The sequence below is a fragment of the Neofelis nebulosa genome, chromosome 7 (genome assembly GCF_028018385.1).
Source record: "Neofelis nebulosa isolate mNeoNeb1 chromosome 7, mNeoNeb1.pri, whole genome shotgun sequence".
In the NCBI taxonomy this organism is placed as follows: domain Eukaryota; kingdom Metazoa; phylum Chordata; class Mammalia; order Carnivora; family Felidae; genus Neofelis; species Neofelis nebulosa.
This window is the reverse complement of record NC_080788.1, coordinates 146,146,139-146,167,344: the sequence shown is the minus strand read 5'-3', so window position 1 is coordinate 146,167,344 and position 21,206 is coordinate 146,146,139. Positions and strand designations below refer to the sequence as shown.

General features: G+C 43.5%; 1 protein-coding gene and 1 non-coding gene across 3 annotated transcripts; both read right to left on the bottom strand.

Annotated features, from left to right (window-relative positions):
- Positions 1–12,584: 12,584 nt before the first annotated feature.
- On the bottom strand, positions 12,585–21,156 carry EIF5 (eukaryotic translation initiation factor 5). 2 transcript variants are annotated; one of them, XM_058740369.1, is made up of 12 exons: positions 21,043–21,156; positions 20,695–20,905; positions 19,540–19,819; positions 19,353–19,434; positions 18,906–19,078; positions 18,253–18,364; positions 17,284–17,426; positions 16,896–17,054; positions 16,215–16,376; positions 15,769–15,933; positions 15,366–15,500; positions 12,585–14,775 (listed from the first exon to the last, which is right to left on the bottom strand). In XM_058740369.1, exons 3-12 carry the CDS (start codon positions 19,609–19,611, stop codon positions 14,686–14,688), a joined length of 1,293 nt encoding a protein of 430 aa, XP_058596352.1. In that variant the 5' UTR covers positions 19,612–19,819; positions 20,695–20,905; positions 21,043–21,156; the 3' UTR covers positions 12,585–14,685. The 2 variants fall into 2 exon arrangements, with proteins under 2 accessions (XP_058596352.1, XP_058596353.1); XM_058740370.1 differs by lacking the exons at positions 20,695–20,905; positions 21,043–21,156 and adding an exon at positions 20,207–20,346.
- On the bottom strand, positions 17,795–17,918 carry LOC131518512 (small nucleolar RNA SNORA28). The gene has a single exon (XR_009265183.1). It is a non-coding gene; the product is annotated as a small nucleolar RNA SNORA28 (small nucleolar RNA).
- Positions 21,157–21,206: the final 50 nt, after the last annotated feature.

The window sequence follows — 21,206 nt, the reverse complement described above, 5'->3', positions numbered from 1 at the left end:
AGCAAATTACCGTCTCTCCTGTCTGCCCCTGGCATTTTTCAAACTGCTGGTTGTACACTGTATCTGCACAGGCTGTTTGTTATGCTGTCTCTTTAAGGGCAGGGACTCCACTTCCTAACACCCTCTGAGCTCTCCCAGAGCTGAGTTCACCAATTTTTAAAATTCCAGGGTTTAAGTCCCAATGGTTGTTAAGAACTCAATGAAATTTGGCCCCTCTCTCAAAGACAAATGTTGTGGGGATTCATCCTCCCCATTTCTGGGTTTCCTGATGTGAAACTCTGTTTTTCACCCTTTTCTACCACCAGCTCCCTCCCTACCATGGACCAGTACAGTCCATTCACTCTCAGACTGTGTCTTCACTCTTCCTACTTTTCTCCATGTGCCCTCTCCTCTACCTTTAGTTGTGGAGTTTGTTCTGCCAGTCTCCAGATCATTTTTTGGACTATTTATACCAATATGAGTGTTATCTAGTTGTATCTGTGGAATGGGGCAAACTTAGGGTCCCCCTACTCTGCCATCTAATTACTATAGCTTTGTAATATAGTTTGAAGTCAGGGAGTGTGATGCCTCCAGCTTTGTTGTTCTTTCTCAATATCGCCTTGGCTATTTGAGATTTTTTCTGTTCTATAAAAGTTTTAGGTTTGTTCTGTTTCTTTGAAAAACGCCATTGAAATTTTGATAGAGATTGCATTCATCTGTATATTGCTTTTGGTGGTATAAACATTATAACAATATTCTTCCATTCCATAAGAATAGGGTATCTTTCCATTTACTTGTATTTTCTCCAATTTCTTTTGTTAATATCTTGTAGTTTTTCTTTTTTTTTAACTTGAGAGAGAGAGAGTGGGGGAGAGGGGCGGAGGCGGGGGGGGAGGGAGGGAGGGAGGGAGGGAGGGAGGGAGAGAGAGAGAGAGAGAGAGAGAGAGAGAGAGAGAGAGAGAGAGAGAGAGAAAGAATATCTTAGGCAGGTCCCACACTCAGGACAGAGCCCAATACAGGGCTCAATCCCTCAACCCTGGGATCCTGACCTGAGCCAAAATTGAGTCAGATGCTCAACCAACTAAGCCACCCAGGCGCTCCTTGTAGTTTTTAATATACAGGTCTTTCACTTCCTTAGTTACATTTATTCCTAGGTATTTTATTCTCTTTGATGCAATTGTAAATGGGATTGTTTTCTTAATTTTTTTGATAGTTTGTTACTAGCATGCAGAAATGCAAACAATTTTTGTATAATGATTTTGTATCCAACTTTACTGAATTTATTAGCTCAGTTTTTTGATAAAAATTTTAGGGTTTTCTACATATACTATCATGTCATCTACAAATAGTGGCAATTTTAGTTTTTCCTTTCCAATGTGGATGCCTTTTCTTACCTAATTGCTCTAGCTAGGAATTCCAATACTATAGTGAATCAAAGTGGCAAGAGTGGGCATCCTTGTCTTGTTCCTAATCTTACCATGTTTGGTGCATGGAGTATGATGTTAGCTGTAGGTTTGTCATATATGGCCTTTATTATGTCAAGATATATTCCCTCTATACTTGCTTTTTTGACTTTTATCATAAGTGGATATTGAATTTTGTCAAATGTTTTTTCTGCATTGAGATGATTATATGATTATTTCTTCTGTTGAGGTGGTGTATCAATTGACCAATTAGTGGATGTTGAACCCTGGGTCCTTGCATCCCTGGAATAAATCCCACTTGATCATGGTGTATGATCATTTTAATGTATTTTTCAATTCAGTTTGCTAATATTTTGTTGATAATTTTTGCATCTGTATTTGTTAAGAGATATTGGCCTGTAATTTTTTCTTGTGGCATCCTTGTCTGGTTTTGGTATCAGGGTAATGCTGGCTTCATAAAGTGTTTTGAAGAGCTCCCTCTTCTATTTTTTAGAAGATTTTGAGAATGATTAATTCTTCTTTGAATGTTTGGTAGAATTCACCAGTGAGACCATCTAGTCCTGGACTTTTGTTTGGAGTTTTTGATTACTGATTCAATCTCCTTACTAGTAATCAGTCTGTTCGGATTTTCTGTTTCATTACAATTGGTAGGTTGCATGTTTCTAGAAACGTATCCATTTCTTCTAGGTTGTCTAATTTGTTGGCATGATCGTTCACAATAGTTTCTTATGACCCTTCGTATTTCTATGGTATCAGTTTTTATTTATTTGTAATTTTTTTAAACGTTTATTTATTTCTGAGACAGAGAGAGACAGAGCATGAGTGGAGGAAGGCTAGAGAGAGAGAGAGAGGGAGACACAGAATCCGAAGCAGGTTCCAGGCTCTGAGCTGTCAGCACAAAGCCCGACGCGGGGCTCGAACTCACAAGACCGCGAGATCACGACCTGAGCCGAAGTCGGACGCTCAACTGACTGAGCCACCCAGGTGAACTGACTGAGCCACCCAGTGCCCCAAGATTTTTTTTTTTTTTTAAAGTTCATTTATTTTCCTAAGTTCATTTACTTTGATGGAGAGAATGAGCAGGGGAGGGGCCTAGAGGGAGAGAGAGAGAATCCCAAGCAGATTCCACACTGTCAGTGCAGAGCCCAATGTGGAGCTCAATCTCACAATGATATCATGACGTGAGCAGAAATCAAGAGTCTGACGCTTAACTGGCTGAGCCACCCAGGCGCCCCATCTGTGGTATTAGTTCTAATATCTTTCATTTCTAATTTTGAGTCCTTTTTTCTTGGTGAGTCTAGCTAAAAGCTTGTCAATGTAGTTTTATCTTTTTCAGTGAACCAGCTCTTACTTTCATTGATCTTCTTCATTGTCTTTTTAGACTCCATTTATTTATGCTTTGTTATAGCTTTCCCTCTCTTAACTTTGGGCTTCATTTGTTCTGAGGTGTAGATCTCAGTTGTTATGACACATTTGTTTCTTGAAGCCAGCATTTATCACTATGAATTTCTGTCTTACAATTGCTTTTGTTGCATCCCATGAATTTTGGTATATTTGTTTTCATTTGTCTCAAGGTGTTTTTAAATTTATTTCCTCTTTGACCCATTGGTTGTTCAGTAGCTGTTTTAATCTCCACATATTTGTGAACTTTCCAGTTTTCTTCATAAAATTAAATATATATAAATATTTATATATATAAATATATATATATTTTAATTTTTTTTCAACGTTTTTTATTTATTTTTGGGACAGAGAGAGACAGAGCATGAACGGGGGAGGGGCAGAGAGAGAGGGAGACACAGAATCGGAAACAGGCTCCAGGCTCCGAGCCATCAGCCCAGAGCCCGACGCGGGGCTCGAACTCACGAACCGAGAGATCATGACCTGGCTGAAGTCGGACGCTTAACCGACTGCGCCACCCAGGCGCCCCTATAAATATTTATATATATACAAATGTTTATTTATTTTTGAGAGAGAGAGAGAGCGTAAGCGAGGGAGGGGGACACAGAATCCGAAGCAGGCTCCAAGCTGTTAGCATAGAGCCTGACTCGGGGCTTGAACTCGTCAACTGCAAGATCATGACCTGAGCCGACTGAGCCACCCAGGCACTCCTTCTTCATAAAATTAATTTCTAGTTTCATACCATTGTGTTTGGAAAAGATGCTTGGTATTATTTCAATCCTCTTAAATTTATTAAGACTTGTTTTGTGGTCTAAATATGACCTACACTGGAAAATGCTCCATGTACACTTGTGAAAGACGTGTATGCTGTTGTCTTTGGATGGAATGCTCTGTAAACATCTAAGTCCATCTGGACTAATATGTCATTTATGGCTAATGTTTCCTTACTGATTTTGTCTGGATGTTCTATCCATTGGTATAATGGGACAATAAAATCCCTTATTAGTGTATTGTGATTTCTTCCTTTAGGTCTTTTAATATTCATTTCATGTATTTTAGTGCTCCTCTACTGACTGCATAAATACCCCTTTATCATTATGTAACACTGTTATCTTTTTTTTTAGTCTTTAAGCTTTATTTTGTTTGATACAAGTATAGTTACTCCTGCTTTCATCTGGTTTCCATTTGCATAGAATATCTTTTGGTTTATTGACTTTTCTCTATTATTTTTCTACTATTTATCTCTAGTCTACTTTTTCCTTCCTTCTGCTAGATTTGGGTTTATTCTTCTTGCTCTAGTTCCTTAAGTTGTAAAGTTAGGTTGTTGATTTGAAATCTTTGATTTTTAATGCTAAGCATGTATAGCTTAGCACTGTTTTTGCTCGGTCTCTTAAGGTTTTTGTTTCTATTCATCTCAAAATATTTTCTAATTTCCCTTTGATTTCTTCTTTGATTCATTGATTGTTTAATAGCATTTTAATTTCCACTTTTTTTTCCTAGTTCTACTCCTGTAAAAATTTTTTTTTAGTGTTTATTTTTGAGACAGAGCACAAGCTGGGGATGGCAGAGAAAGAGAGGAGACACAGAATCCAAAACAGGCTCCAGGCTCTGAGCTGTCAGCACAGACCCTGATGCAGGGCTCGAACTCATGAACCGTGAGATCATAACCTGAACCGAAGTTGGATGCCCAACCTACTGAGCCACCTAGGCACCCCTCTAGTTCTACTGCTTTAAAAAATATATAGATTTATTTATTTTGAGAGAGAAAGCATGAGCAGGGGAGGGCCAGAGAGAAAGGGAGAGAATCCCAAGCAGGCTCTGCAGTTAGTGCAGAGCCCTACATGGGGCTCGAACTCACAAACTGTGAGATCACGACCTGAGCTGAAATCAAGAGTTGGATTCTCAACCCACTGAGCCACCCAGGTACCCCTTAGTTTTACTTTTTTAAAGAAGTTTGAGAGACAGTGCATGAGCATGAGTGGGGGGGGGGGGGGAGGGGGGCGGGGCAGAGGATTCCAAGTGGGCTCTGCACTGACAGCAAATAGCTGGATGTGGGGCTTGAGCTCATGAACCAGATCATGACCTGAGTTGAAAGCAACTCAGTCGCTTAACCAACTGAGCTACCCAGGTACTCCTCTGATCTTTTACCTATACTGAGACTTATTTTATATCCTAATGGATAGCCTATTCTAGAAAATGTCCCATGTGCACTTGAAAAGTGTGCGCTGCTGTTGTTGGGTGGAACGGTCTGTAAATTTCAGTTAGATCTAGTTGGTTTATGCACTGTGTTAAATCCTTTCTTTCCTTACTTTGGCTGGTCATTGTATTATTGAGAGTGGGGTGTTAAAGTCTCCATCTACTACCGTAGAACTCTACCTTCAATTCTTTGTTTTCCCTTCACATAGAGTTTTCTTTGAGAGTGAGTGAGCTGGGGAAGGGCAGAAAGGGAGAGAGAATCCCAAGCAGGCTCCACATTTGTCAGTGCAGAGCCCCAGATGGGGCTCAATCTCATGACGGTGGAACAGGAGATCACAACCAATCTGAGCTGAAATCAAGAGTCAGACACTTAACCAACTGAGCCACCTGCACACCCCTTCATAAATTTTCCTGGTCTTAGTTGTGCCAATGTTAATAATTGTTCTTTTTTGCTGTATTGACACTTTTATTAATACATAATTGTCTTTTTCTTTTATAACCTTTATTGTTTTAAAATCTATTTTGTCTGATATTAGCATAGTCATCCCCTATCTCTATGGGTTACTATCTGCATGGAGTATCTTTTGCCATTCTTTCACTTTCAATCTATTTGGGCTTGGATCGAGTCTCTTTATAGCATGTAGTTGCCATCATGTATTTTTATTTATTCTGCCAATCCCTCTTTTGATTAGAGTTTAACCCATTTACGCTTAAATTAATACTGGTAAGGACAATTTTGTCATTGTGCCGTTTTCTGTATACCTTAAAGCTCTATTGTCCCTCATTTCCTGCATTACTGTAATCTTTTGTGTTTAGGTGATATTTGTAGTTAAATGTTTAAATTATTTTCTCATTTTCTGTTGTACATATTCTATATATTTTTTTTGAGGTTACCACAGAGATTACATTTAACGTCCTAAAGTTGTAACATTCTAATTTGAATTAATACCAGCTTAAGTTCACTAATTTACAAAGACTGTTTCTCTCCCTACCCTGTCAATTAACAACTGTCACAAAACTACACCTTTATGCAAAGTAGCGTCCAGAAACAAAGTAATAATTCTTTAAAATTCATTAGTTTCTTCAATTATGTAGAAAACAGGGTGGGGCGCCTGGGTGGCGCAGTCGGTTAAGCGTCCGACTTCAGCTCAGGTCACGATCTCGCGGTCCGTGAGTTCGAGCCCCGCGTCAGGCTCTGGGCTGACGGCTCGGAGCCTGGAGCCTGTTTCCGATTCTGTGTCTCCCTCTCTCTCTGCCCCTCCCCCGTTCATGCTCTGTCTCTCTCTGTCCCAAAAATAAATAAAAAACGTTGAAAAAAAAAATTAAAAAGAAAACAGGGGCACCTGACTGGCTTGGCCGGTCAAATGACTGACTCTTGATCTTGGCTCAGAACATGATCTCATGGATTCCTGGGTTCAAGCCCCATGTCGGGATCCAGGGATCCGTGCTGATAGCACAGAGCCTGCTTGGGATTCTTTCAAAATAAACTTAAAAGAATTATGCAGGAAATAAAAATCGGAGTTAGAAAACAAAATTACAGTAATACTAGTTGTTTATTTTTTTGAGAGTGCAAGTGGGGGAAGGGCAGAGAGGGAGGGACAGAAGACCTGAAGTGGGCTTTGACCCTGACAACAGCATACCAGACTCGGGGCTTGAACTCGCCAACCAGATCATGACCTGACCAGAAGTTGGATGCTCAATTGAAGTCAGAAGTTCAACCGAGCCACTCAGGTGGCCAATTAATATTTGTTTTTTAAATCCATTCTCCTAAACCACGTAGAAAATAAAGTGGGCGTTACGAGTCCAATAGTTTTTGTAATTCCTATTTACCTTAAAAAAAAGATTTTTATGTCTAGTATTCTTTCACTTCACCCTACAGGCATCCCTTGAGCATTTCTTACAGGGCAAGTTTGGTGGTTAACAAACCTTCTCAGCTTTTGGTTTTCTGGGAATGTTGGATTTCTGTCCTCACTTCGTAACTACAATTTACTTTCTCTTTTAGTACTTTGAATATTATCAACCTTCTGGCCTACATTGTTTCTGATGAGACATCTTATGGAGGTGGTGGTGGAAATGATCCCTGTATCTAGGAGTCCCTGTTCTGTTACTTTCGAGATTCTCTTGTTTTTTGAAGTTTGATTATAACGTGTCTCAGTGGGTCTGAGTCTCTTACTTGGGACTCTGCTGAGCTTCTTGGATGTTTGAACGTCATGTCTGGTTTACCTTGGGAAAACTTCAGCCAGCATTTCTTCAAATATTGTCCCTTTCTCTTTTCCTTCTGAGACTTCCACAATGCATAGGTTGGTCCTCTTACTGGTGTTCCACAGGTCACTTAGGCTCTGTTCGATTTTCTTAGATCTGTTGGTTGTTTTGATTCAATAATTTCTTCAGTATTTTAAGCTTGCTGAATTTTTCTGCATGCCCACATCTGCCTTTGAATCCCTGTAGTGAACTTTTCATTTGTATTTTTTGGCTCCAACATTTTTTTAGGTTTCTTATCTTTAATGATATTTCTATTGTTTAGAAACTGTCTTGACTTTCTCCACATTTTCCTTTAGTTTTTTGAGTATCTTTAAGATGGTTAAATACTTTGTTCAGAAGATCTGCTATTAGATCTTTTTCAGAGACTGTTTGATTTCTTTAACCTTGTGAATGGGACATACTTTCCTGTTTCCTATTTCTTGTAAGGTTTTTGTTGTACAGTGGATACTTGAATCTAACCAAGTACTAACTCTGGAAATCAGATTCTTTCCATCCCCAGGGCTTGCTGGGTTGTTACCATTTCAAATTACATGTTATGTTCAGTTATAGATGGTCTCTGTGCCAAGGGTCATCCTGAGGTATGAACTTTTTTCAGAGAAAGTGTGTTTGAGCACAAGCAGGGGCAGGAGCAGAGGATCCCCAGCAGGCTCTGTGCTGTTAGCTGGGAGCCCGAAGTGCGGGGCTTGATCACACGAACCACAAGATCATGACCTGAGCCGAAATCGAGTCAGATACCTAACCAACTGAGCCACCCAGGCGCCCCTAACATATAAACCTCAGCTCTTTTCAGACCAAGCTTTTCCCTGAGCACGTACACTTTCTATTTTTCCCTTGTAAATTCAGTTGCTTTCATACATCAGTCTTTGTTATCTGGCAAAAAAGGGGCAAAGATGAGAAAATTGAAGGTGGTGGGGGTACTCTCCCTTTACATCCCGTTAAGTCATGTTAGCCTGAAGAGGAGGGGCTTGCAACAATGGGGGGAGGTGCAACAATGGCCTCTCTTTGTCTGCACTCTGATCAGAAGCTGCAATCCTAGAACAGATTCCTGCTACTTGGAGGACAGGGTCCTTTTGGCCCACCCTGGCTCCCCTATCAGATGTGAGATCTCTGTGGCAGGGCCTGTAGCCTCTTCTCAGGGTACGTTCACCCAAGGGCAGCGTCCACTTGCCATTTGGTTAACTGCTTAGATGAGACAGCAAATGTCCTCAGTAGACATCCTCAGAACCTGCTAGTAATGGAGGAAATAGATTCCAGGGAAAGGCAATGTATCACGGAGGTCCCTGAGGACTCCAATCACCATCCCCTATTGTAAAGCAACCTCCGGGAGCCACATTTCAAATCCCTTGTGACACTCTGTCCTCCCTTAGCCACAGCAAATTGGAGCTGCCAACAGAGCCTACAACAGCTGCAAGTGAACAAACCAACCTGATAGAAATGTTGAGAAGCTGTGGAGTGTATCAGACACAGCCGGTCAGGAATTCACATCAGGTTTAAGAACTGAAGGAATAGAAGCTTCACGGGCGCGGGGCACCATGAGAAAGCCAAGTCACGAGTACAGTTCTAGAGAACCAGGAAACTTATGGGCAGTGGACAGAAAAAGAGAAACCCAGGGACGCAGACAGGTGGGCAGCGCCCTGGAGAGATGCTGTCTTGCACAGCTGCCTGGAGCCCTGACTGCTACAATATGTCCACAACGCCAAACTGCAGCAATCTCTGGGCCCTCAGAAGTCGAGACTTGTGTGAGATTCCCAATACCATTATCCTGTGACTCCTTGGAAAACCATCCTCCACATCCGGGTAAAGTTCTCAATCAAAACAGCTTGTAGTTACGTCTAAAAAATTTTCTTCAGTGTTGGAGGTCCCCAACCCTGCCACTACAAAACAATCCTTGACCTAGCAGCCACAATATAAAAACTGTGTCCACTCAGGCCCTGACGCTCCAGGGACCTCCTGCTGGGTGTGGGCCTTTATCCAAACTCCGAATGGGAAACATGGTCTAAGGAGGGTGAAATTCTATCATTCATGGGTGCTCTGATTCTGCTCCCTCTGGGAAAGGGGTTTGGGCCTGCTCTCTCCAATCTGGGGCACTGGGACTCAACAGGCAAGGCTGTTTGGAGACCCTAAACTTCCCAGGATAAATAAAAGTGCATCCTTGTCTGACCAGTCTTCCACTGCTGGGTGTCAGCCATGGGACTGCCCTCCACTCCCTCCTCCTGGACTCCCAGTGGGTTAGCTGCCCCTACAGGAGAATGCAAATAGAATTGTTCCTGCAGTCTTGTAAAGCTTCAAGGGCTTGACTTTGCAGATGTCCCACTGCTTCCAGCCTCATCTGCTACAGTCCACTTCAGGGAAGGGCCTTCCCTTCCACATTTCTACTCATCCTCATCCTCAGTGATGCTGCTTTTAATTTCAGACAGTCAAGTCCCCAGTCATTTTCTCTCAAGTTCTACCCCTCTCCTGTGTGTGCTTTGGTCTGTGAACTCCTCCAGGGTGGGGAACAATGCAAGTTTGCCCAAGGTCTGACGCAGGTCAGGGGCTAAAGGATCTGCTGGGGTACCCGAGGGAATGGTGCCCTTCCTTTGGGAGACTGCTTCTGATGGCTCTAGTCCATTCAGTGTAAATTTCAATCAACGTCAAGCAATCTGTCATCTGGTCTTCCCTGCACAAACCCTCTTAAGGAACAAAGTTCCTCCTTATCTCTGCATTAAGTCCCTCACAGTGCAACAAAGACCTGAAAGCTGGATGGGGCACAGTTCACTTAGGCAGAAATGTTGGGGTCCAGCTTGTGTGGGTTATGCCACGGGACCTCAGGACAGTTCTCTACTCTCCGGGCTTATCTCTTCCTATGAGGTGCATGTTAATACCTGTGCTACCAACCCCACTGGATACTTTGGAATGACGCTTCTTCCTCCAGTTAAAAGACTGCTAGCACTAGACGTGGCCCAGCTTCACCCACTGGCCCTGAACCCCTCAGTCTGGTTCATCTTGGGCTGGGGGCTTAAATGTTGCCGGCACCAGCTTAGTGCTACCCCATGACAGTGCTAATGGGAGGTGCTCCACTCACTCTGTTGGGAGAGGTGACAGGCTGAGCTAGCTACTGGGTCAGGGTGCTGTCTGCAGCTGTTACGGGATCCCAGTAGGCCCAGGAACTGTCCTCAGCCATAGACTTGGCTTGGTCGGAGTACCACTGCAGAATAAATGTTGCTCGTAGTAATCACCTATGGCACACTAATGGCTGCTTAACCACAGGGCTTCCCTTCAACTGTTCAGTAGCTTAAAAATAACTTCTAGCTACCCACTGCTCTCCTCAGTCTATTCCGATCCCTGCTTCAGATATCTGGAGATTCCAGCACACACACTACCCTTCTATCCCCTCCTTCCAGACAAGACCGGTTTTCCCTATCTGCCCCAGCCCAGCAAGAATCCCTCCACTGACATTATTAGGCTTCCATCAGAATTTTAAGTGCTGCATGGTGGAGTTACCATCTCTACTACGGAGAAGTCTCCCAGAGAGGCCCAGGCTGGAGTCCAGGTCTGATTCCAAAGCCCACGTGAATATGCCCCTTAAAAAGAGCTCACTGGGGTGCCTGGGTAGCTCAGTTGTTGAGCATCTGACTTCAGGTCATGATCTCATGGTTCATGAGTTTGAGTCTCACACTGGATAAGCTTAAGCCCCACTTCTCTCTCTGCCTTGTGCTCACTCGCACCCTCAAAAATAAATACGCAAATAAGTATTAAAAAAAGCCTCACTGAATGAATGGTATCCCAATAGCAGGCACTGGAGCAACTCGGACCCTTCCCCTGTTTTGAGATCCTAACACTATTCCCCCAGTCTAGGTTCTGAGGAAAACGTCTCTGCAGGTAGCTATTCTCCCCATATTCTAGTACACAGAATGATTCACTTTTCTGGCTGTAAACCACCAGGTATTAGGGCTGGAGTACAGAGTCCTACTGCAGGTGGACAGAAAACCTGAGCCCCCAGCCTTCTAAGAGCAAAGGCTCACAGGGTCAACTACAGAGACTGCATAAACCAGCCTCAAGACCTTTGCCAAGTTATTTGCCCATATCACTCTGCTTTATCTTGTCATGTTTTCAAAAAAGACATTTTGAGAGGGAGCGAGAGACAGGCAGTGAACAGGGGAGGAGCCAAAGAGGAAAGACACAGGATCCAAAGCAGGCTCCAACCCATGAATTGTGAGATCACACCTGAGCAGAAATTGGACACAATCAAGCCACCCAGGTGCCCCTATAGTCTTGTCAATTAAAAGTCAAAGGGGACGCCTGGGTGGCTCAGTTTAGCACCCGACTCTGGCTCAGATCATGATCTTGCGGTTTGTGAGTTCAAGCCCCACGTCAGGCTCTGTGCTGACAGCTCAGAGCCTGGATCCTGCTTCAGATTCTGTGTCTCCCCCTTCTCCCCGCCCCTCTCCCCACTCTCTCTCAAAAACAAACATAAAAAAACAAAACCAAAAACATCTTTAAGAGACACAAAATGCAGCAAGAAGTCTCTTTTTGAGCAGTACCCCTCTAGATTTTCTACTTTTAAGAAGACCAGCTTTTATTTCAAAGTTCTCTTCAGATCAAAGGCTTTTACTCAGTGCTCACTGCCCTGGAGTAAACGGGGGGGGGGGGGGGACGACACGATACTGCAGCATAGCCCGAGATGGAAAGCACCGTATTAAAAGAATACCTCTTTCCCTTCTCAAACCAGAGGTTCATCGATTCCAGAAAGGACTTGTTTAGAGAAAAATCTCCTCTATGACCCTTTCTTAAATTCTTTAATGTTTATTCATTTTTGAGAGAGAGAGCGAGAGAGCGAGCGCGCGGGGGGGGGGATGGGACACAGAATCCGAAGCAGGTTCCAGACTCCGAGCTGTTAGCACAGAGCCCGACTCAGGGCTAGAGCTCACGAGCCCTGAGATCATGACCTGAGCCAAAGTTGGCCGCTTAACCAACTGAGCCCCCCAAGCACCCGTTTCCCCTTCTTAACTAGAAATAAAAACTGTATCCAGTTACAGGACTATACACTTAACACCTCAATTCCCCAAAGTAACTGAAGAAATTTCAAGAACTCAGATTAAGGCAGAACTTTTCAGTTTGTAATTAATTTGGGTTACAGGACAGGAATACAAGACCTAGGGAAAGTCACTGACCCACAGTAATGAGGCAGTGTGTGTTTTGTGAGTGGGACTTGCAACCATGGAAGTAAAACATCCCAACACAAATTCAAACCAGCAGCTACAAAACAGGGCAGAGTTCAATGCTCCGATCATATAAAATAAAAATCTTGACTAATTTTAATATTAAAGCAAAGACAAAATATAATTTCAACATTGTTTTAATCAAGTAATGTAGCTGTTTAAAACAGGAAATTTTAAAACCGTTGAATAGATTAAAGCAAGGATTAACTTACTAAGATAGCTTCTATGGGTAAAATTTTTATTATGTGGATTTGAATTCCATTCTAAGTTTGGCACCAGACTGAATACTGGTCTCAGCCAAAATAGTGTTTAGAAGCCCGAAGGGGGTTTCTTTCAAATTAAAATCAGGAGGGTAGGGGAGAAGAAGAAAGCTCCATAACAAAACCCTATTAGCTTGACATTGGGTATGTTGAATGCAACTTGGCCTAAGTCACCACCAACTCCTACAGAATTTCAGATAATGAAAGCAAAATCACCTATGGCAAAGAATTGTAACCTAAATAAGATACAAGTTTGCAAAAATCTCATCTCTTCGGTGTGACAGAGCACATTCTCTCCTGGTAGATGCATCTTCACTCAATATTGACTGAAAGGCAGAGAGAGACCAATTTGCAGGTAGATTACTTGATTTTACTTCCTTAAAACATCAAGCTAACAAGATTTTATTATACCAAATGTTTATATAATTTCCAATGTGAAAAATTATTAGATACATTTATTAAGGTCTCATTATAATCTGTGAAGATGGATCACAGAAAAAGCGATGTAAGACAGTGCTCCCAACAAAATTAATCCTTTGGATTTTTGATTCTTAGTGTACTTTGGAAAGGAATAAATGGAACAAGTTTCTCCCCTGAAGAGAATTTCTGATATAGCCATAACCCACGTCAAATGAGTTTAGACCAGCTAATTGAGCCAAGAATTCACCAGCAAGTTAATTTCCAAATCTAAATCTCAGGGTGGGCTGGGTCAGGCCCCAGTAACCTGCATTCAGTGACCATTATCAGACTTCTTGGGTGTCTGGCTATATTCAACATGAAATAAAAAACACCTTAAGTCTTACACCAAAATATAGGCTTTAACTGGAAGTATGCTCTTAGCTTTTTTTTAAATAAAACATTTTTTGGGGGGGGGGGAATCAAGTTTGAGACACAGTAACACTTATTTTGGCAAGATAGCAACCAAAACCTAAAAAGCATTAAGCTACTAAGTATCCACATGTAAAAGGCATTAAACAAACCATATTATCAGGAGGAAATCCACAATGAACAAAAGATACAGTATGCCTAAAACATTTGAAATTATAATTAGATCCTAAGAATAAGAGTTGAAAAATTATGCTCATTTTGCTAGAGATTAAGTGCACCTTTTCCTGCTTCCCCCAAATAAAGTCATAGCTTACTATATAACCACACCTTAGTTTCAAAAATTTCTCAGTATAAAGCAACAGCTACATACACGTAAAATGCTTATTTGTTAATGTAATAATTCCCCTGGCTCATCCAACGTGCAATGCACATGACTCCAAAGACTACAATTTGGGGTAAGTATACACGAACTGAAAAAACACAATTCAAGTTTCAAAACCTGCTCTTAAAATTATTTATAGGACACTCAGGTCATTTTTACTTCTCAGTAAGATAAAGATGTCACGCTGCCATTTGATTATCAGTCCACCTTGGCATGAGAAGAATGTACATTACCAGATGCCATTTTGAGGGACTGAACACTCAGAAAGTACTTCTCAATGGCTGCAGAGAATTATAAGTAAGCTTATGTTTACATTCTGCTGAAGACACCTTTACAGTCTCAGCATCTAACAATATCTAACAGGCTCCAAGAGTCCTATCAGGTTAATGATGGTGCAGTATTTTAAGGAGCCATTTCAGCGTAAGTCATTCGGAGCCAAAATCTTAAGAATGACCAAAATCAAATCTTTATTTTTTAACTGTATAAATGTGATCCAAATGTGTCCACCACTAATTTTTCAAAAAGAAACATGCTATAAATAAGCAAACTATATCTGCTCACTGATATGTGTATGGACTCCCTAGATGTCTTGTTGGGCTTAATTACAGACCACTCACAGCAATACATTTTTAGTAGAAAGTGTAGCATGATGTTAAGCCATTTTAGCTTTTGCACATACATGTTGCACTTCTGGCTGATGATGCAGAAAGATTTGCAGCATTACACTGTTAAGCTGGGCTGCACCCACCCCTTTAAATGGCATCAATATCAATGTCATCATCCTTGTTGTCAGACTTCACAGCTTCAACTTTAGGTACACTGGCAGTCTTCGAATACACCACCTGATAAAAACAAATTTTTTGTTTACTGTAAATTTTTATCCCAGTAAACCTATTTATAAAAATAATAGTAGTACAGGGGCGCCTGGGTGGCGCAGTCGGTTAAGTGTCCGACTTCAGCCAGGTCACGATCTCGCGGTCCGTGAGTTCGAGCCCCGCGTCAGGCTCTGGGCTGATGGCTCGGAGCCTGGAGCCTGTTTCCGGTTCTGTGTCTCCCTCTCTCTCTGCCCCTCCCCCGTTCATGCTATGTCTCTCTCTGTCCCAAAAATAAATAAAAAACGTTGAAAAAAAAAAATTAAAAAAAAAAAAAAATAATAGTAGTACAAATCCATGGTCAATAAGGAAAAAAAAACTATCCAAACACAGCCTTTATTGTTTCTAAGTTTTTGTCATGTGAAAACCAAGTTCTCTCTCTATGGCGTAACATTTTAATTTTCATATACAACTAGCCCCTCTATACTCAACCTGCTGTTACCTTTGAACATTCATAGATTATTGCCAATCAAATTGAGAGATTTCACTTACCCAAGATTTTCAGTTACCCAAGACTGCCATTTTAAACTTCCCAAACCCCCACCTCTAACACTATTTACCTCAATATTCTCATCTTCATCATCTTCTTCACCACCAGAAGATTCCTCCTCTGCTTCCTTCAACCATTTTATAAATGGTTCCGCTTTGACACGAATCTCTTTGGCAAGGTCTTTTGAAACATATTTCTTAGACGCCTAAAAAACGTTCAATACAATTTCCTTAGTTGAGGAATCTAAAAAATAATTTTTGAGTCACTCACAGAATTGCCCACATTCAGCTCTTTGAAGGGACTGGGTCACATCCTAATCTGGACTCAACACCAGGTGGGAATCACCTACGGGTTATCCCAGGGACACTATTTCAATGTAGAAGTATTAGAAGTTACTTCTTCCAAAAGAGCCCCCCAACAGCGGTCGACACTTCTCATCTTGAAGAGACTGTTTATGTATCTACACTCCCCACCTTTTCTGACCAGCTGATGATGACTTCTTCTTCCAACAGATCTGCATCATACATCTCCTTCAAGATATGGGGAATCTTGGAAATGAGCTGAGCTTGATGCATTGCTACCACACACTCCAAACCGTGAAGAAGGTACCGTTGAGCTTTTTTGTTGTTGTGACAAAACTGGAAATAAACACGTTGGCATTAACAAGCTTTCAAAGAAGCACTAAAAGGACATTAATCGTCCCAGTATCATTCCTTAAAGCTATGGCCTTCAACAGTGATTCAGTCAACCCTTAAAGATCTGTGTTATTTTATCTATAAGGGGCTATGTACAGCATTTTCCAGATACTCCCATGCTTGTGAGGTAGGTCAATCATTTCCATTTTTAGTATGACAGAGAACAACGTTCCCAGGGTCACCCAGCTCTCATCTTATTTATGAACCTAAAATAATTTGCTTACTCGTAGGAAATGGCGCCTGTATTTCTTAATTTGTTCTCTAATCTTCTCATTAAAAAGAACTTCAGTCAAAACAAGAGGGCCCATGGCTTTTACATCCAATCTTTCTGCTTCAGCAACAATTTCTTTGTCTGATGAGTCAATAATACCTTCTTCTTTCTTTTTCTGCAAAAAGGAAGCAGTTCAGTGCATGGGAGACGTATCTTGCTCCAGAGATGCCAGTTAGTAATTCCAACTTTAAAGGACCTTTTTCCTAATTTATTATAGTTGCAGGACTTACTTATTCACATTTTAAAAATTTATCTACTTTGAGAAAGTGCCAAGCAGGGGTAGGGGGAGAGAGACAGAGACTCAATATCTCAAACAGGCTCTGCACTTGAACTCATGAAAAGATCATGACTTGAGCTGAAGTGGAACGCTGAACTGAGCCACCCAGGCACCCCAGTTTCAAGACTTCAGTGATTACGTGCATGCCAAAGATAGTACCTGGAACCACCTTCAAGAAGTTTTTGAGCAAAACATGGAAAAAATAAACCTGTCACCGGAGTATTCAAAAGACAGCTTGAGAAAAAATTACTCGCCAAGTAACCAGCTTAGTCATAGATACCTTAAAACCCAAGGCTAGAAAAAATTGATTTCTTGATCGCATAATTGTTTAACTGCTCTTGAAGCAACTTGCTTTACCTTAACAAAATCAAACAGGATATTGACCCGCTCTTCAACAGTCCTTTCCAAATCATCACTGAGTGTCAGAACTTTCGCATGGTCACTGATTTCATCCATTCTGCGTCTTTGAGCTTCCTCAGTTGTATCCTCCCCCCAATCATCATCCTCCTCTTCTTCCTGTTAAATACAAGTATGGTTGGTCAAATACCTTAAAAATACAAAAAAAAAACATGCCAAATTTCTAGTCATGTTAATGGCATCAGGCTTTTTTAACCACAGGATCAGGAACCTAACATACGGTTGCAATGTTGTAACTATGACTAGTTTCATTCTTTTTGCCCATGTCACCCAAGCATCGTATTTTACACAACTTTAGCGCCTACCATACCATCAACTGTGCACTCACCACGGCATGTGGAGGAGGACTGATCTCATTTGGTGGTGGTGGTGGTGGGGTCTCACTGCTGGACATGGAACCATTTTCCTTGTCTTTGCCCTTCCTGTTTTTCTTTTCCTTTTCTTTCTTTCCTGTACCACTGTCACTATTCTCTACAGGAAAACCAAAAAAAGAAGTGAAAAATTAATACTACAGTGAGTATAACACTTCATGGTGTCTCATGAACATTTAAAACCTTGCCCCTTTTCGCTTTGGAACATTCCCCTCAGAAAACCATACACAAACACAATGCTACTTAATAATTCTAAAAGGACTCATAAACCAAGTTCATCTACCATTATTTCATATGTGAAAACACTCAGGGTAAGAAGAGAATGTCCCTCAAATACTAGAAAAGATTAAGATGTAGTGCCTCAAAAAGAACAGGTAATTAAGTGAAAGTTGGCACTCCTGACCCTCTCTCCCCCCATGAACCTGAACAAAGGCTTATCTCAACCGCACTTTAGTTAACAGTTAGAACACTGTTTAAGTCTATATAACAGTCGGTCTCATGGAAGAGACCACTGGAATAGGTTAGACTTTCTTGCTATAGCAAGCTCAAATTGCATCAGACAACTTCGATCATCTGACACAGAGTGTTGCTTGCAATGTTCTAAAGCCACTCAAGCTTAAAAAGCAAAGACCCCAGTTCACAAAACAGTATTCCAGAAGTAGATCTTTTGCTGGGATCCCAACAGTTTGTTTTATAGTATCTACTTCTCCCGTTCCAAAAGAACAGATCTTAAAAACCGACAACAACAAACTGAACAAAGCAGAGTTTAACTGGCAGTCTTTCAAACTCATAGATTCCACGTAACACGGTACAGAGATTAGAAATCCCTTATATTTTAATTTTGTAACAGCAAGAAAGCTTCAGTTTTGTTTCCAACATCAGTTGCTTTTAAGCTAAAATCTTAGAAGTTTATCATGAACACTTACCAGGTGGGTTTTTGAGAATGAACGTGCAGAGTTTATGATGTGTGTCAAGCATGCCTCGATAGCCACAGGCTTTACAAGAATTACCTATTGTTTGCTTCTTTGGATTGACATGCTGCCAGAAAAGAAAGATTAAAAACAAGTATGTCATCTATGATAAAAAAGCAAAAATTCTTCAAGTAGCAAGGCGTTGAAGTATCTGATGGTAACTCCAGCTTAACATAAAAACAGTATCTTTTAGGGGTGCCTGGGTGGCTCAGTCGGTTGAGCGTCCGACTTCGGCTCAGGTCACGATCTCGCGGTCCGTGAGTTTGAGCCCCGCGTCGGGCTCTGGGCTGATGGCTCAGAGCCTGGAGCCTGCTTCCGATTCTGTGTCTCCCTCTCTCTCTGACCCTCCCCCGTTCATGCTCTGTCTCTGTCTCAAAAGTAAAATAAACGTTTAAAAAAAAAAAAAAAAAAAAAAAGTATCTTTTACGCAAAATAATCTACGTAGAAGAGTATGAAAGTATTTTATAAAAACGTGTTGCTTCTGGTTTTTACTTCCAATGAAGTTGTTTTGCCTTCTCGGGAACAGAAGTTGGTGGAATCACAGAACTGATCAGAAAAGCAGACAGGTGACTTTTTCTCTTATTGACAAAACCCTCAAGAACACTCACCAGATCTGTTTCAGGATTCTCACACTCAGGACAGAGAACAAATTTTTTAATGAATCCATCCAACATGTCTTGCAGCTTATTCGCCTCATGAGATCCATTGACAATGTAACGGTCATTCTTAACATCAAACTGGGTCTGTGCTCCCAGCTCACAACCAAAATATTTGGTGGGATCTATGAGGGGGGAGGAAAAGTTCTGTTAACTAAATCTTTGGCTACTCATTCCTCCTTATACAAATGTCACTCTTTATACTTTTATGTGGAGTTAAAATGTTTTGCTTGGGTAATTTTATCTCCTAACAGCAACTACTAAGTCAGTTGTTTTTCACCCCCAGGATTCCACTTAACCCCAAAACTAATTAACATACAACTGAAACAAGACACCCACAAAGTTCGTCATTTCCATATTGATGTTTTTTTCAGACTCCTCCTAAGAGGCATTACTTACACGTTGGAGGCCGATTAAGCGCCTTTGCAACGTCAACCATGTTGACTATAACTGTCTTGATACCATTTCCTTTGCCCTCAACCTAAAGGAAAAAAGAACTTTAATTTTTGCATTATCTGCCCCAGAAGCTGCAATCTTTTAAAATCTACAAAAAGAGCTTAGGCCTCATTACGAAGATCTGGATTACCTTGGCAATCAGACGGGGCATCTTGTAGCGATAGAACTGGTCTGACACACTGCGGTTGACATTGACAGACATTTTGGCTTATTAGTGGCTTTATCAATAAGATGAAGAGATCTTTGATTGCAACTTTTTGGTATCTTCTGTCTGGAGAAGAAGGGATGACATAAACGACTGCAAGAGTTCTCGGTCTCTGACATGAAAAAATTTTCGCCACTGAGGCTGTAAGCTTCTTGTTTGTATGCTATGTTTCCCCAATACAGGTACCAATGGCTGCGCAACAGCTCTGAAAGAGAAAGAGAACACACAACCCCCCCCGACGTTTAACGGGATTCCCGCGCGAGGAAACCTCCCTTCGCCTAATTCTGCTACATGAGCGCACCCAGCTCACGTGGGAGGCGGCCAGCACCCCATCTAACACAGAACACCTGTGGCGGCAAAGCAGTCCTCCACCTGGACTAGGGTGGGAGCCGCCGCGCTGCTCCAGCGGCCGCGGGCTCGCACCACGCCGAACACACGGCCCGTCGGAGGTCCGCTTCCGTGCAGCGGCCATATTTCAACAACTGCCGGGAGACCGAACCAAGGCCTGCGCTCTGCAAACCTAGCCCGTCTCCCGAAGAAACTTCTCAGGTTCCCTCCCCCACCCCCCACGCCGAGACGGAAAACTACGGACTCGTCCTCCGGCACCGGGCGCTCGCTCCACCCCCACCGGGAAGCGCGCGCTCGCGGCCGTGCGCGCGGACTGCGAGGCGGTGACCGAGCGCGACCTCGACCTCCCCTCCCCGGCTCCGCTCCGGGCCCCACCGGCCGCGCCGCCGGGGGCGGCAGGAGGCCGCCCGGCCTCGGCGCGGCGGGGGAAACGAAACCGGCCGAGGGGCGCCGGCCCGGACCGCCCCCGCCCCCGAGCGAGCGATGACTCATGAATGCAGCAATTAGGCCTGACTCAGCCCGCGCGGCGCGCTCCCGCGGGGCGGAGTGGGGGGCGGGAGAGAGGAAGGGGGGAGGGAAGCGGGGGAGGAAAGGGGGGCGGGGGCCGGGGCGGGGGGCAGGGCGCGGGGGCCGCGGGGGCCCGCCCGAACTGCGCCACACGCGCGCGGGTCACGCGGCGCGCCGCCATCTTGTGCGGCCGCCATCTCCCCGCCGGCCCGCCGGCGGACTCACCGTTTTCGTCAAATAAAGACATAAACCCAACGCTGCTCGCCCGGGACTGGGATGAAGTGAGGCGCGCCTGAACCCGAGTCCGAGGAGGGGCGGCGGAGGCGGCGGAGCAGCGCAGCGAGCAGCGGCCGGGCCAGGCGCCGCCGAGCAGCGGGGAGGGGCTGTCCCAGCGACGTCCGGGGTCCACACCCTTCAGCGCCCGGGGCCTGGCGACCTGGCGCGGAGAGACGGCGCCGTGAGCCGCGGGCGTCGGGGCGCCTTCCCCGCCAGCCAGCGGCCCGCGGGGGTCGAAGGGGCGGGGAGGACTGGGGAGGGGGCGCGGGGCCGCCGCCGCCCCTCCACCGGACTCACCTCTGGAATGTTCTCGCTCTGACTGAACAACGCCGCCGCCGCGCTCAAGCTACCCTCGGCCCCTGCGCCCGCCCCCCGCGCCAGGCCGCACGGCTCATTGGCCCGAGGGGCGCCCGAGCTCGCTCGTCATTGGTCCACGTGCCGCGTCAATCGCGTCTTTCTCC

Excerpts from the sequence above, each read along its gene's own strand:
- EIF5 (XM_058740369.1), bottom strand. The coding sequence starts at position 19,611 with ATGTCTGTCAATGTCAACCGCAGTGTGTCAGACCAGTTCTATCGCTAC. Across the intron at positions 19,079-19,352 it reads GCTTAATCGGCCTCCAACGT|ATCCCACCAAATATTTTGGT; the intron begins GTAAGTAATGCC and ends CCCCCCTCATAG. Across the intron at positions 17,427-18,252 it reads CATTCTCAAAAACCCACCTG|AGAATAGTGACAGTGGTACA; the intron begins GTAAGTGTTCAT and ends GTTTTCCTGTAG.